We start from the raw sequence: 17449 nt of genomic DNA on the forward strand, positions 1-17449 counted from the left end.
TTAATGCCTTGGAGGTCAATAAATCTGCAGGGCCCACCAAGGTACCATGAATGGGTCCATTTCACAAAAACAGTTCAAAGAAACATTTTTCAGTCCTGCTACTCTAGAGTTGTCATTTTTCTTTTCTCTTTTTGATAAGCAACAATAAAACTTTATTGATATAAGAAGAATTCCGGGGGCCCACCAAACATTACACTGGGAACCCGCTCTAGAGTTGTAATTTAATTACTTTTTCTGTCACTTAATTTCTCTTACCTTACAAGAGGGGTATACTTGCAATCCCCATGACAGTCCTAGTTAGATTTTTTTTTTTATAAAAGGGGCTTACCCAGTGCACGAGGCTCCGACTAGTTTTTTTTCTTTATGTTCAGTTTAATTAGGATCATGTTGGGTAAGTTGGTCTGAGTCAGGTTCCAGAAAGTTGTGGCCTGACTATTCAAATGGGTATATCAACACCCACCCCACCGCCGTAGAACTTTTTTGGATGTGTATTGTTTTTTCTAACCTTTTCTTTATCAAATTTTCAATGTTTCTACTTCAAATAATTTTACAAAATAAGGTTGTTTTGAATCAGTCAGATGGAAACAACACCAAATAGATATAAAAAATATTGTCCTGGGGGTTTACTGATACATCGTACCTCCATTTATAAATTATAATGGTAGGGGGAGAATGATACAGAGAAAAATCTATAAATTTAAAAAACAGTTCAACAAAATTCTAGCACCTGTCAGACTAATGCCAATGTTCCAGGTTTCGCCGAAATTTCGTAAAATAGGATCCGCAAGATGTCGAAACGAAATGGTATGCAATATGGAAGAAATGCAATGTTTCAGTCAAAATTTCGATGAAATGTATCATTTCAACCAAAACGATACAATCCTTTTATATAAATTACATAGTATCAGACGGAAGGTCGAAATTACAATCCTTCTAAATAAATTTCGACTCATTTCGTTGGTTTCGCTGGTTTCTACTCTATGGATAGGGTAAACTTGGTTTTTTATGATTTTTGGTCAAATCACTCCCATACAAGCGTGCAACAAGTTGTGGGGCAGTAGTGAAACGCATCAGAAGTGACAATTTGCTGCATTTGTGAAAGATTCAAAGTTGAAATATCACTTTTTCTTTCCAAAAATGAATTTTTGCAAAAAATTGGGGAAAATAGTATGAAAAGAGAAAACACTTAAAGCCAACTGCTGCAAATAGAAAATACAAAGAGAAAGCCAAGTTCGAAGTGAGTCCTTTAGTCTTCAGCTTCTCCTTTTATAGACCTTGGACTTCAACTGATTATAAAATCCAATTTATGAACAATGAGTTTTGTCGGTGGCAAGAGACTTGTCCTGTGCTGGAAGATAAGTAGGAATCTTATCACGTGCAGTCGTGCAGTCGTCTTTGCTTCAAAATATCTCTGACCAAATGCTTTTTGAAAAGTTGATTCTTTTCTAAAAGCAGAAGCTTGTGTCCTCAACATATTAATTATGGTTCTACCATGTTGTCAATGTTATGCTAAGTCACACTGTCACCCCTGTCTGTGGACGTATAACCGGATCCGTGTTGCTCTTCAACAAAAACCCGTTCTGCCTCAATGAGTTCTTCTGCCTCTAGAAGAAGATCATATAGAACGTCTAAGCAATTTAGATTCCGGCAGTAGTTGATCAGATTATCTGTTTCTTGAATTTGTTCATCAATAAACATATAATTGATTTCTAAATCTGAACAAAAAATTCTTCTTCCATCAATGATTCTGGTGGTAGCATATCTCCAATGTTCTGCAGCTTTATGCAGTTCAATTAGAGACCCACGATACATTGATTCGGGGCAGACTTGTCGTGCAAGTTGCAAGGCTTGATCGTCCTCAATTTTTGGAGGTCCAACAAAGTCACTTTCATTGGCACGTCTAAAGATCCAGAATTGATATGGTTGAAAGAATTTATCTCTTTGTCTCCATCCCAGTGTGCCGAATATATCTAGAACAATGTAATTCTGAATTCTCCAGTGCTTAGTTGGATGATAGATCATGGTTTTGATCATTATAGGGAAATCTTGTAGGAGATGACTATTAGGAAGGACTACTATCCTGCTAACTAGTCCCCATTCTACAGAGTTGATATCCCAAGGGTCATTTTCTTGAATATAAAAAATAAGACGAAGATGTTTGTAAACATTTTCAAATATATTCTTATAATATTTTGTTAAGCATTTTTAAATTTGGCATACTGCTCTTTTTCACAATAATGAGAAATTTGAGATAACAGTTCGAAAGGGAAGAGTTGTTTGCATTTTTCATACAGACAAATTCTTTTGATTTGATAAAATTCTTTGTTTTGGGAAAAAGTGTTTTGTGAAGATATTCTACAAAATTCTCTTTTAATAATATCTGTGAGTTTACAGAGTATAGCTTCATGTGACAATAAGTCACCTGTCAAAGTTGCATATTCAACTTTGCCAGTTTCTGAGGCTTCCCATTTGCGGATGTACTGCAAGACATCCCCTTGGAGTGTTCCAGTAAAATAGGCTACAAATTTTTTCTTATCCCATGAAGTTTTGTAATTTGTTATGACAATGGCTAATGATTGAGCCCAGTCATCTATTGTATGCTCATAATCTTTATAAGCAATATGGGTTAAGTCTAAATAGGTTCCTCCCGAGGCGACATGCTGTTTGTTTAAATCATCTCGCCTTTGTGTGGTTGGGACAGGGTCATCTTTGGAAGTATGTTTTACTTCTTCATGAAGGTTTTGACCAAAATCGGATCTGAGTCCCATTTGTGGTCTACATAGATCATCTTGATCTAGATGATCAGAAGGACCAACCTTTCTTTTTCCTTTTGGATTTGGGTCCTGCTCGTGTTCATCTTCTGAGGTTGAAGACGAACTATGTTCGGACTCATCAGTTTCAGCCTGAATGGTTTCAGTGTCTGATTCGTCAAAAATATTTGATATTCATGCAAGCTGAACAGGGTTTCATGTTCAGAGTAGAGTTCTTGCATCATAGATAAAAGTTTGTTTCTTTCATCAGGGTCTTTTTCGTCTATAAAACGTGATTTCCAATAATCCATTATCTCTTTTAACGGATTAAACTCTGATTCATCTAATGAATAATTTGACGTTTCATCATCGAAAACATTGAGGGAGTTTCCGTAGAATAAATTAGAACGATGAGAAGTATTTGGTGAAACATACCCATCAACAAAGACTGATAGTTGATCAGACAATGTTCGCATTTGAGCTTTGGTTTGCTCTTTCAGGTCGAGATCTATAATAGATCCAATAGTTTTAATATCGGAATCTAACTTGTTGATTTTGTTATCAATATTTTTAAAATTAGTAGTAATGAACCGTGTATAACATTTGATAATTATGAAATGGTTTATAATTTTATATGTATACTTTATTCATTCCCAATGCATATTTTAGTAGTTTTAATTGAATAGGCCATATTAAACAGTAACATACAACGTATACTACCAACCTACCATTTTGGGTGAGTTTTTTATTTAAATCTAAGGATTCCATTATGTTTAGATGGCCTAAAATAGGGTTTCCTTCTTTTTTTTCAGGACCTAATTTAGCCATTTGGACCTCAAAACCATCACTCAAACCATCTACCGCAACTGAAAATTTGCGATTTCACGAATTAATTCAGTTTCGAGCCTAGCCAAAACTGAAACCTGGAACCTTGCTAATGCATGTCACCCTTCCAAATTAGAAGACATACCAGTTCCAGTGACATTATATTGAAGAATGCATGATACGTACCACGGTACCAGAAAGGGGAGTGGGGCAAGAAACAAAAAGAGAGGGCAAAGGGGGCAGGTTAAAGAAAATTCAATGTAAATAAAAGCCCTTGCGTAATAACCAGTGGCAATGTCAAAAAATGACTCACATCATCTGCAGAGATCCTAACTTGTAACTTGTGTTTACATTCAGGACAGCTCATCACGCCCTGCAAAATAGAGAAATTGACACATTATCATAGAGTTAAGAACAACACAGTATATATATATATATATGGGTGCATCTTGTTGTCAACAAGTAGGTGAACTAAGAAGTTGTAACCTTACTTTTTTTGTCCCTTGTCTTATTCCCAGAAGTTGTTCAAATGTAGGGGTAATCTTGTCATTTCACATAGACAATGACAGATTTGAAACGACATAATGAGAAGTCACTTTCAACTTTGAAAACTCTTTTTTACCCATGACTAATTGAAAATAAGACAAGAGGCAAAAAAGTAAAGTTACAATCTTGTTGTAACCAAGGTTGCTTACAACAAGATTTTCCCTTGATATATATATATATATTCCTTATTCATAAGGAAAACGAAAATTTAGGGGATAAATACCATTTCATCTATTATTATGAATTGGGAAAACCTTCAGTACAAGAGAAGTCACAGTAATATTCATCGTTACATATACAAAATCAGATCATAGAATCCCAATGAGGTCTTACTGAATAGGATCGGGATTCAAATCATGATTCATAGTATAAGTAACAGTTCTTCAATTTGAAAAAAATATAATGCACCTGAATCAAATCGCTAAAAGATTTGCCATCTAATTTAATGCATAACAATTAATTCAAAAACTTGTAATAAAGATTTGGAAAATCATGCACCTGTATCGAATTTTCTATAAGACTTGCTTTATCTTTTCAAAAGATACATCCATAAATAAGTAACAACAATACACTCCTTACTACTTATACACCCCCAACCCAAAAGAAAAAAAAACACGTGCTTTTAAATAAAGAACAATAAAAGACTTTCTCCTTCCTCAAAGAAATGAATGCAAGAAACGGATGGGATTCCATTGAGCATCGAAGTGGATATTGTAAAAGTTTGTTTCTGAGTAATAAAACCTTCCAAATTCCCCAATTCTTTCCCAAAGGAATTCAAAGAAGGAGTAAGAGTTGGACAAGTGTTGGAAGTTTTTGGGAAAAAGATTTTTTGCATAATTGTGTTTGACATATTTCCACTAAGTCAACCAAGTTGTGACCCGTAAGAATCTTAGAATCATAAGAAATTGACTGATTCACTTTGAATTTCAGCAATTGAATCAATACCAATTCAAAGGATTCTTCTAAAAATGATTCTGTAAATTACTTGGGCACTGATTCACTTTGAATTTGAATTGTAGGACTCAGTGTCTGAATCTGTGGGATTTATCAGAGGTTATATTCAGTAAATCATGTGTAGGTCTGAGTTGCAGTGTGGCCCATGTTTCCTGGACACTTCAAAATAGGAGTTATGACTGTGTCCAGCATGTGCAGACACAAACTCCACAAACACACACACACGCACTCATCCATATTTTGTTCCAAAGATGAGACATATATGTAAACAAAATATAGATTGCACATAATATATGCAAATAATCAATCTATTCCATAGCAGTTAAACAATTGTTTGTATCAATGTATCATATGAAATTCCTTTTAACTGAATTGCTATTTACACCGTCCCATACACAAAAAAGCTTACCTACACAGTCCACCATTTTTGAGCAACATGGGGGGATTATCAGATTGATTAGATTGTTGGACAGATATAGATCCCCCTGAATCATTGAGATGTCAAAAAAGTATGGCCTATCTCAACCATGGCCCACCATTTACTGGATTTTCTCTAATGTTTTCTCAGCCATCAAATCAGTAGAGGATTGATGTGGCAAACTTAGAGAGAGTCGTTTGAGGTGGTATGGCCATGTTCAACGGAGGCCTCCAGATGCCCCAGTTCGGAGGAGTGACCTGATCCTGATTGAGGGAACCAAAAGAACCAGAGGCAGGCCTAAGATAACCATAGGAGAAGTGGTGAAGAAGGACATGCTTAGCTTAGGCCTTGTTCCTAGTATGACCTCAAATAGAGCTGATTGGAGAGCAAAGATCCATGTGGTCGATCCCATTTAGCTGGATCATAATGATGTGATGTTGTTGTTGTATTACACTCCATCTCGAGGCCTAGAGCGGAATGTTGGGTAATTAAGAAGTGGAACGTAGCTAAGAAGGAATGATGCCCTAGAGTGTGTCGATGTTGTACGCCCCCTCCCCTTTTTATTTTACTTCTTTATTATTATTTTACTGACTCTTCAAGGATTCATGTAACTGACCCTATTAAGTTGGGATAAGGCTATGATGTTGTTGTTGTGTATTAATGTGGAAATTATACCAATTGGGTAGATTAAGAATCATCTAGAATGGCCATCAGTCAAACTTTGAAACCGAACTTGGTCATGTGGTCCACTACGTATTGAATTTTTCCCTCTCTAACCAAATCATGAGGTCATAACCAATATGGACATGTTGATCTTACCGGGTGATGTAATGTTTTTGCATTGAAATGTGTTTAAACTTAACAGACAAATCAAGGGTGTCATGGACAATATATCCACAAAATATGGAATCAACAGAGTTGTTGCATGGCATATTTCTAAGGCCATGTATGTCAGTATGTAAGCCATAGTTGTCGAGGCGTCGTCTAGGAGCTTTGTTGGTGTCGCCTTTGTTTTTTTTTTCCCCACGGATGGGTTGATTTCTTGATGAATCGTGAAATTAAAAAAGATCTTTTTTATCCATTTTCTCTATTATTTGTATTTTATTTTGATAATAATCAGTCCCAGTCTTAGTATTTTTTTGAATTTTGGTCCCAGTATCCATATTGGCCCAGGCCTCAATATTGGCCTTTTTTATAAGAAAAAATTAGAGAATCCCCCAATCAAAATATTTTCTATCTGGATTTTTCTCCGTCTCAATAAGATAATCTTCCCCTAGATAATCATTAATAGAGATATCTTCTAGCCCATAAAACGATTCAAGTTTATGTGTGTTGTATTTATAGGGAATCTTTCGACTCTCGTTTACTTGTAAGGATGATCCATAAATATATAAGTCCTTCCTACTTTCATAATTATAATTCATATATTTATGTGATAAACGATCATATCTGTAATGTTTTTTAATTTTTTCTTTTTGATTCTGTAATATGATATAAGCCTCACTAAAACCCAAAAACCCCCTTCTGTATTGTTCGAAACCCTCCCCTCCTATTGGTCCCAAATTGCACATAGGTGACGTATGACACCCTCTGATGTAGATCAAAGCATAAAGAACAGGACAAAACAGATTTCATAAACAAAATTATTGTTCACGTGAACAGTGTGGGTCCCAGCTTAGATCATGTGTGCTTCTATTCTAGAAGCCTCGGACAGCAAGACACTCCAGGATCGATGGGACAGCTTCTAGAAGATTGAAGACCAAGTTAGCTTCCCTTTTGACAAAGATCTAGTTTCTATTTTTGAGATTATTTGTTTTTAATTTAGAGTTTCTATTTTTAGAGTAGCTTTTATTTAGAAGTTTCTTTTTTTAAGTTTCTATTTTATGAGTTTTATGAATTAGTAGTTTCCATTTTTAGGACTCTTTAGTTTCTTAATTAGATTGGGACTGGGTTGCTTTGTAATTGGGTTTATCATAAATACATGTATATGGCTGAGCAGAAGAGGGCAGAGATTGAAGAGAAAAGAGTTATGGTTGAAGTTGTGAGACGCGGCAATGGAGACAGACCGTGGGTGAGAGGATGATGGGATGAGAGAGCTGATCTTATCACCCCTACTATAGCCCTTTATTATTCCTCCAATCCTTTTATGTGTCTTCTTTCATATGTAAAAAAAAAAAAAAAAAAAACAATAAGAGTTTCAGTTATCCAATTTGTTCTTCCTTATTGTATTAATCCTGGCTGCAATCGATGTCTCGCTGATTTCCCTGGTTCGAGGTCGACTTCTGCACTACCCTCCCCCTATATATATATATACACACACACACACACAAGGTAGGCCAAACCCTGAATCAGCAGCAGCAACTAATTTTCAAATTAAATTCTCAAAAAAAAAAATGACTCAAAAGAGATCAAAATGACATCAATTTCATTGAAGGAGCAGAAAAGGTTTCAATACTTAGGACAAATCTTTTCTATGAAGATAGAACCAATCCAACCATACAAAATTTGCTAAACTGGAGAACTATAGATGGGTCAAACTTTACAGCCAATTGAATGATATGCCGTTTTCAGTTCAGATTGCCAGCTGGCTTAAAAATTTTATAACAATTTAACGGCAGCTCTAGGAACCATGAGATTTAGATTTAGGAGAAGACTTAAATAGTCCAAGGCCTAGAAATTCCAAAGCAACCAGAACCCTACATAAGTTTTCTTTTGCCCCCAGTCAAACTGAAAAGAAAAATGAGCAGAAACATTCTCCCTTAATCTTGAATTCTTGATAGAGTTTTAATGTGACTAAAAACATCACATAGATTTATGGTTGCCAGGCCTTAGGCATCCCAAACCAATCTCAGTGATTACAATGAAGATTTAAAGTAGACTAAGAACTCATCCGGGGATGCCTGTTCAGAAGATGCATAAGAAAACAACAGCAGCAACAATTACACTTTGCTAAAGTTAATGTTTCTTGATCAGCCTCTCTATCTAACAGATTACAGATGCAACCAAGAGAAGACTAGAGAGAAGCAACTCATCCCAGAGTGCAATTCAAAATGAATGTTCAAACTCTGAAGCCTACTTCTATCAGGAAAAGAAAATTTGAAATTGTGTACCACAAAAATTATCCCAAAATATACTCCCCCTAGCTTCTATTTTACTAGATTTTCTAAGAAGATTCAGAATTGATAAAGGTACCTCATCACATAAAATCTAGAAGATATAACAAAACAAAGACAAATCAAGCGCCTTGGCCAAAATATACATTGAACAAAAACAAAGACTGGTCTGTTTGGCCAGCATATCTCATATGCCAAATTACTAAAATACCCTCCCAGCCTAAAAACTTAACTCTCCTCTGCAGCTCTTAAGTGTAAATACAACCTCCACTTGGTTGCTCGATCACAATTCACAAACCATTATATTCAGCCTTACAAAAGGTTATACATACTGGTCGTCCCAACCAGAACAAGAAGGCCGGCTGACATAGATCCCTCCCATGTCAGTCTCACTTGAATGTTGACCACTTGACCGTGTGTGCTCATTAAGTTTTCTCATAAATTTACTTTGCAAGTGATCAAAAAGGAAAAATATTACTGACCATAAGGAAATGGGAACTCAAAAAGATAGAGGAATGTAAGATCGATAACTGGACATGCAACACTCGTGCTAAAAATCAAATATAAAGGGGGAAATCCAAATGTTTATTGGATTAACTAAAACTTACTGATCCAGTACATGTTGGACAGTCTTTAGAGGGCAATGGCACTTGAAGATCAAAGGCAGAAGGAAGATGCACCAATTCAGCCCGGTTGTCAACAATAGCATCGGCAACATGCTCAGCTGTCGCCTTCTCACCACTGCAAGAAGATTGACAAACCAAAAAAAAAATCAGAATCAAATAAGTGTGTGTCTCTGTGTGTGTGTGTGTGTGTGTGTGTGTGTGTAAAATAGATAGATACAAGAAAAACCCATCTAAAGCAGATAAATCTTGTCTAAGAATACTTGGGAGAGTAGAGAACATTCAAAATCTAGAACTTTCACCACTAAGGAAACAATGATCAAGTCACCAAAAATGCAATGTTCCTGGCATAAATTGCATATTCATATCAACACATCTCGACTTCAAAAGTACTCAGTGATCAATAGCATCTTTGAAAACCTACCTGTTGAATAGGTATGTTAAATGATTACATCAAAGACGCAACTGGGCTCTAGTATGTTGTACTTAAAAGTGAAGGGCGAGACACACACAGCTCCTATTTGAAGCTTCTAGTTAACAAGGATCAAAGGGGTAAACTCTAAAATAATACCCATTCGGGTTAGCTTAAGCCTTAAGGTCATTACTCATTAAAGAGGTACTACAAGGTGTTTCTTTGTTCGGTGGATGTTGTTATATTCTCCACTTGATGCAGGAATGAAAGAGGTACTACAAGTAGTTATATGCCCTAGTGACTTCATTGAGAAGTGAATTCTCAATTTCTCATGCAAAGAAATACAAGAGTGCTGGTATTGGATCTTAACAGGGATATTTTCTTATATCTTGGCTCATGAAGCATCAACTGTTAGCAGGGATATTTTCCTATACCTTGGCTGGAGAAGCATCCTCCACCACCAATATCACATAATCATCTCAGGGCTCACCATGAAGGCAGCTAGAAGAAGCATCTTTCCACAATTTCCCATCCTCTCCTTGTAGCTTGAGATGATATTGGACTTCCATTGAATCGACTCATGAGAGTCATAATTCTCTATCCATTAAAACTCTTACAAATTCCTGACAACAATCCACTCTACGGTTCTGCACTTCATACTACTTCATAGTTCATAGTACTAAACTATAGTTAACTTGACAATATATAAACCGGGGGGGGGGGGGAATATTGATAATGTTCCGACATCTACTGACTAATTTTCCCAAAGCCAAATACACACAACATACCCAAACTTAAATCTGATTTTTTGTATTGACAGCTCATCCACTTTGACCACTCTTTTCAAAACTCTAACACCACATATTACCTTTCCTGACTGTGGATTCAGATTACATGTTTCAAATTGGACGCCAATGGCTATCCCCAGTTTCATACAAACTCATACCTTACCTAAACAATGCAACTTCCAATCTAACCAGATTACGTTCTGAACGTAAAATAATCAAATGTATGTAGCATCCACTCTGTATATAGAATTTACAACGGTAAACAGAAACATGTAGGAACATATGAATTTTGCAAACATAAAAATCAAACTCTACCATGGATGTAGCTACCTTTTCAGGGTATAATTTTTCACTTGATAGTGCACCTTTCCTGTGCCTTTACACATGGTACACCGCAATGCTTGCCATCCATTACAGGTCCGACAATTCCTGCACTTTATATAAATGATGTTGAGAAGGGTGCATCAAACTTTAATCGAATAATTAGTCATCTTTCATGAATACTTGATTTTCAATAGTCTAGTGCAATTACACTCTTTCCAAAAATCAGTTGATATGGCCTTTCAGTTTGGGAAGGTTAAATCCAATTCAGACACTCAATCCAATAAAATTCGACATCTTTCACAAGGACTTCGTTTCCTCATGGGTACCATTATTCGAATTGTCTCATTTTGCCGAACACAAAAGCAAGAAGCAAGAGTTATATATTCATACAACTGAGAACAATTTCCCAACAAAGATTCCATTTTTGCATAACTTGACAATTGATAAAAATTAAGGTTCATTCTGATAGTGCAGGAGAGTGATCAAGATTATCAGATTGATTTGTTTGAGGAACAGATGCTCGTGTATGCATAAGTGCATAACGACATGGTAGTTTTGCATTGGTGGTTCCCATATTCTGTGGATATTTTTAATGGATAGCATTGTCATAGCATAAACAGCATGCAAAAAGTCTCTTGACAACCCAGCATCCTCAACAAACAATATTCTCTGTCCTTTTGGGGTTTTTCATCTGACCAAGAGAATAACAGTTATAGGGCTTATGCCAATTACCTTCCCTCAAAAAACAAAAAAAAATTTATTGGCTTACAGTTTTTGTAAGAATCTTTGAGGCAAGCTAATCATTGAGCTATGAGAGACTCATAAACATATCAGTGTCTGCCAAAGAGCACTCCTATGGCCAAGTCTAAAGCAACTTGATGCAGGTGCCAGTCCTTGACACTGCAGAAAACGATAAATATTGGACAAAAGCTACACAAAACCAATTTCTCAGAGACAGAGAGGAGGGGGGAAAATGAGAGAGATGGACACCATTGATTAGTCATGTTAATGTTGATTGTCTAATCGAACTCAAAATGTGGTTTTGCAATCTGTTACATTTTAAACAAATGTCAGCTGATGTTTCGTCAACCTAGGTAAGCAAATCATTATAGACTTGGCCACGGTGTACAATTCATCTAATCAAGTTGTCAAGATTAGATGAATACAGGAATTATTTGACTTGGAAGTTCCCAATCTGAGCACCTCAAAAAGGCAACAGCTACAACAACATAATTAACCAAGTTTCAATTCATTACTTGAAGTTAAGAATATAATGAACATTAAACATGGGAGGAAATATTTTAAAAAAAAAAAGGGGAAGAAAGAAAATATGGGACGCACAAAGAGAGGAAGCTCATCAAAAAGTTGAAATCTGGTAAATAATAAAGAATAAAGCAGTAATATGAATCAAGGAATACGTCAAATATATTGATAAGCACCTTTCACAAACAACCTTCCTCACCAGCTCCAAGGCAATATCATAAGTACCAAGGGTAGCAACTGCCTGTAATCAGCCCATAGGGAAGTGAGTATTTATTTGCTAAGATCCATGGTAATATCAATGGTGCGAGCAAACTTTAGATAATTTTTATCTGTGTAATCATCAGAACAAAAACTGGAAAAACAAGGAAAGCAATCAAGAATATATACAATAGATGTGAGGACAAACTAGAATTTTAATAGTTGTTTATCACTGATCAAAATGAGAACACCACAGATAGAGAATAAGGATATCATAAACTGCTCCAAAACACAAATTAAGACATCAAATTGACAATATCAGACAAATACTGTCTTGTATGAAAAAGAAGAAACGTGCAATCCATACCATGCACACATGATGTGATTATTTATTGAAGGTTATTGAAAATACTACACTACCTTGAAACAATTATTTTCTTTTGGAATTCAAACTCTGATAGACAAATAAGCATGACAAATAAACCTGACAAAAGATATAGTTCAACAGCAGAATTTGCACAAAAATCCAAGTGAATCTTCAGCTGGAAAATGCTAATTCCATGCACAGCTGCAATTGCCAACACTACAAGCATCACATGAGCATACAGCTAAGCGTAGCTGGGGTCACATTTTGAAGTGGGATCCAACGCATGGTTAAGTCCCTTTGTGCATGGCTTTTCACACACGTTAGTGCTTTAGCTAAGCTTAACTTAGCAGGTTAGTTCATTCACTTGTTAAGTACAAGCTCTCGGTGTGTTCGAACCTTATTCTAAACAAAAAAAAAAAAAAATCAAATTAATAAATAAAAATCTTCTCCAAACAGACAGTAGATACTGACCCATTTAACCAAATTATTCATTATTTTTCCCCAAAAAAAATCAAATGATAAGCATCAGTGAGCTAAGAGAAAGTGTTCCATGCCACTTCCAGAAGCAGCAAAACCAAGTGACCAGCATACCTCTGGTAGCAGTAGATTGATATTCAAGCTGTAACTCATTTAATCAAATGATTAGTGAATATAAACCAACCAAAAACTAAAACCACTCTGACAAACAAATGCATACACACTGATTCACTAAGATAAAGGCCATCAATGAACCTTTAACAAAATTCCAACCAGCAATTAGTAGAAATAAAATCGTCATGGCTAATAAACCTTTAACAGCACTATCAGTCAAATTATTTATTTTAATAAAAAAAAAAAACACCTAAACTAGCCTTCTGATACTTCGAATTCAGTACGACCGTGAGCCTTATCCCTACTAACAAAGACAATGAGCCATTAGCCAAGTGCTTATCTGTGTAAATACAATCAGCTTGGAGGAACTCACAAAGATAGCAGAGAAGGAGAGATTGGAAATGAACTCGGGAACGCCGAATCCACGAGGAGCAGAACCAGCAACATCGTAGGCAAGCGTGAAAGGGGATAAGACGAGCTTGATTGGGAACTCGAAGATGTCAATCAACTGCTGCCCGTAACGAGCCGTAAATATCTTATAACGAACATCGGCGAATTGCTTTACAGATCTCATGAAACGGTCGGAGCCCTTCGACATTGCGAATTCACAAAAACGAACTGAGTTGAAAGTTGAAACTGCCGCCTGGATATGATGGATAAGCCGGGAATGATGTTTGCATCGTTTTGCTTGCAGTCGGAGAGTGGAGGTCCTATGGGAGTTTTACTTCCGCGCCCTCGCTCACACGAGTTCTAAGTTACGCGGACCTCTTTCAGTTTTGTTTGGGCCAGTTTTACCCCGGCTAACTAAGCTAGACTCTTTCAGGTTTGAGCCAAACTCTCTTCATTAGCCAAGCAATGTTTGTTGGAAAGAATCGTTATCCACTTCTGTTCCAGCACAGTGCTGTAATGCATCGTGGGCACTGCAGAGGCCATGTGGCATAGCAGGCCCCACATGGTGCACATGGCCTCTGCAGCTATTGTGCGATGCGTTACAGCACCATGCTGTAACAGTAGAGGATAAAAATTCTTGTTGGAATCACTTGGAAGGTAGGGGACTATTAGAAACAAAACTTTCATAAGAGAATATAAGTAAATATAAGGTAAGTGCAGGGGGAGTGATAGTAATTGTCCCTTGAGTTATTGGTAATAATGGATAATATAGTTGTATAAATCAAAGGATCCGGATCCTCTATTTCCGAGTTGAGGTAAGGCGGTCTTTTCACCGCCTTGTTGTGTCTGGGACGCACACGGCAGTAGAAGGCACCGACACACAAATTGAATGAATTGAAAACTCAAGGAATACTATCCCATCGGATGGTGTCCATAAGACATAGGATAGTAGTGGGAGATATTGTCGACTTTGTATTATAACGGGACAGAACATTTATGACGCTTGATCGGTGTACTTTTCTGGTGTAGGAAAACTTTATCCTATAAAAATAACGGGAAAAATGATACTATTTGGAAGCATGGTTCCTACATAGCTGCACACAGACATAAGATGGGGTGAAATGACTGCTCCACCCCTCGTGAAGGTCGGAAATCCTGCCCATTTTGATGCTTTTGAGGGCTTGCCCAATGGCCTCAGGATTAATGTCGGCCACGCTCCTTGATAGAAAAGCCTTCCCCAAAAATAACAAATTCTAAAGCAAATAGATGACAAGACAGGAGAATATGCTGCCTACCCACCTTTTTTTGTTTTTTTAGTGCAATTCAAAGGCCAATTGGCCATCAAGGCCCACAAAGGAGGCAAGGATAACACTCACAAGGGATCAAATATGGTACCCATCGGGCTCCACTTATTGGAAAGCAAATAAATATGGATTTGGTGCCGCTAAGGAAACTTGAACCACTAATCAAGCTCCTAACGCAATTCTCCCAAGGGAGTAGTGAATCACCACAGCAAGCCCTAGATCGGCCACCTTTTATGACTTCATATGTATATAAATTAGCAAGCCTTATCAAACATGTGAGTGTGTGTAGGATGGGGGGAAATTATCCCATCCAATTCCCTATAGCTCGAAAGTGCAGCAGTGCTAGTGTGGATGCCTGACATGTGGCAGCTCGAACATTCAGACTCATTGACTATGTTGAGTTCAGACCGTTGAATGTTCAAACTGTCATGTGTTAGACATCCACAGTAACACTGCCACACTGTTGAGCTATAGGAAATTGGAGAGGATAATAACCCATTCGTTGCCTACCCACCTTTCTAACTTTATTTTTTTGGTAAATCACCATTCATACTTTATATGTATATAAATTAGTAGGCGAAATGAAATACACAAGTGAGTGTCTGTGTGTGAGACTTTCTCTTCCTTTGATCACTTCATTGGAAGTCGAGCATCCGAAGATATTGTTCACCACTGTGAAATCATGACTTTCTCTGTCGTTACCCTCTTTCATCAGATCAACCTCATCTTCAACTCCCAAACGACAGAAAACAAAAAAGAGGGGAATTACAAGATTACATATAAAGTGGTTTTCGGTTTACTAAAGTATCCATTCAACAATGTCTTCAAACAAACATCGATATTAAAAAAATGCCAAAAAACAATACCCTAGGTACATACATTGACCGTTCTTCTTGAACAATTTTGTCCCTGACTTTCCCTCTCTCTCTTCAACTACGAGAGTGTAGACATTGAGGAATATATAGAAAAGCTTTTCGTGAATCGTTTAATTCTGTCTCTATTCGTTTCATCTGAAGAAAAGAAGAATCCCAAATAATCAATCTTTCTTTTTTTAGTGGTGACCAACACCAACAACAACAACAACCTTTTCTACCCTCGCTCCCCTTCTCCCTTTGTTTCCCGTCTTCTATGTCTCTCTACAACTCTTTCCTTGGGTCTTTGATAAGAAATAGTAGAATGGGAATGATCCAACAATTGCCAGCATACCCTCACATGGAAGTAATTCAATATTCTTAACCAAAAAAAAAAAAAAAAAGATCAATGTTCTTGTATTTTTTTTTTTGCCATTTGGAAAGTGATATGAAAATTATCACTTTGGATGTTTAGAAAATGATGTGGATTTATCACATGTCAAATTTTCAATTGATTTTTAATTTATTCTCTCACGTATTTATTTGTAGGCATAATTTATTGTGTATGTCTATGCATAAAATTATAGTTTCTAGATTGATTTTTTTTTAATATCTTAGTTTGTTGTTTATCAAATCTAAATTAAAATAAAATTAAAGGTTAACAAAAAACTTTAAAATTTCAATTAGACCAAAGATTTAATACACGATCAAGCATGTACGGTCATGTCTCCTCTCACAAAAAGTAGGAAAAGTCATAAACCACCCCCATATTTAATGCCTCAAAACTCTCACCCTCTCACATGCACGACTTACACAGCTGTGTATGAAAACTTCCCTTTTTCAATTATGGGAAAAAGTTATATGTTCGGGAGTGTGGCCTACGCTAGCACTCCCATGAGTCTATCTCTCTCCTCTCTATGTGAAAAACACCTTTGCCCCCTTTCTTTAAGGAGGAGAGAGATAGACACATGGGAGTGCTGGCCTGGAGTGCTGACGTAGGCCACACTCCCGTACAGAAAACTGCTTCCGTTCAATTATATATAAAATTTTAGCCTCACATAAACCCCAAACGTGACCATTATTTCAAGACTTTGAGGTGAGAATGTAATGCATCACTCTAAAAAAACAAAAGATCCTCACTCCACCATCAGTGATCATTGATCACCAGGGAGGATTTTTATGTGACTCTTATGTGAGAGAAAAAATGCTTCCAAGCAGCATATGATTCGCTTTTGTATTAAATAGATGGCGAGAACGAGAGACAGGTGGCGAGTCAACAATAATCAATGACGGATTAAAGAAAGTTAATAATAACTTGTCATTATTAATTACTAATCTCATGTATCCTGTGCACGCGCATCCCGAATAATCTCTCTCTCTCGCCTTTTCTTCGCTGCAGCGAACCAAGACACCAGAAAAATGGCGACAGGAGCCGCAGCCGCGGTAGATGTAGCTAACGGTGTTTGTCAGTCATACCTGAATAATAAACCTGTGAGGGAGACGAGGGAGCTGGTGGCGGAACTTTGCCGTCACTTCTACACACAGGGATGGGTGTCCGGCACCGGTGGCAGCATCACTATCAAGGTCCATGATGAATCCATTCCCAAGTCCCAACAGCTCATCGTCATGTCCCCTTCTGGTATCTCACTTCGCTCGCTTTTACTTTTTCATCATCTCTTATTTCCCAGTTCTGTTCCGTTCTTCTCGCTTATTTACTGTTTGCAAACTCAAC

The 17449-nt window shown here is 36.9% G+C and overlaps 2 protein-coding genes across 5 annotated transcripts in view; one reads left to right on the forward strand and one right to left on the reverse strand.

Annotated features, from left to right (window-relative positions):
* The window catches only part of LOC122652274, a 29112-nt gene extending 15257 nt beyond the window's left edge, over nucleotides 1-13855 (reverse strand). For both annotated transcript variants that reach the window (XM_043845973.1, XM_043845972.1), the window contains exons 1-5: nucleotides 13546-13855; nucleotides 12193-12257; nucleotides 10760-10858; nucleotides 9215-9347; nucleotides 3889-3948 (exon numbers count right to left, since the gene is read on the reverse strand). In XM_043845973.1, the coding sequence (XP_043701908.1) occupies nucleotides 3889-3948; nucleotides 9215-9347; nucleotides 10760-10858; nucleotides 12193-12257; nucleotides 13546-13770 (582 nt within the window). In that variant the 5' untranslated portion in view covers nucleotides 13771-13855. The remainder of the gene's footprint in view (nucleotides 1-3888; nucleotides 3949-9214; nucleotides 9348-10759; nucleotides 10859-12192; nucleotides 12258-13545) is intronic.
* A 3277-nt stretch (nucleotides 13856-17132) lies between these two features.
* LOC122652271 (probable bifunctional methylthioribulose-1-phosphate dehydratase/enolase-phosphatase E1 1) overlaps nucleotides 17133-17449 on the forward strand; it is a 38388-nt gene continuing 38071 nt past the window's right edge. For all 3 annotated transcript variants that reach the window (XM_043845967.1, XM_043845968.1, XM_043845966.1), the window contains exon 1: nucleotides 17133-17356. In XM_043845967.1, the coding sequence (XP_043701902.1) occupies nucleotides 17137-17356 (220 nt within the window). In that variant the 5' untranslated portion in view covers nucleotides 17133-17136. The remainder of the gene's footprint in view (nucleotides 17357-17449) is intronic.

Source organism: Telopea speciosissima, chromosome 2, assembly GCF_018873765.1.
Source record: "Telopea speciosissima isolate NSW1024214 ecotype Mountain lineage chromosome 2, Tspe_v1, whole genome shotgun sequence".
Lineage (NCBI taxonomy): Eukaryota > Viridiplantae > Streptophyta > Magnoliopsida > Proteales > Proteaceae > Telopea > Telopea speciosissima.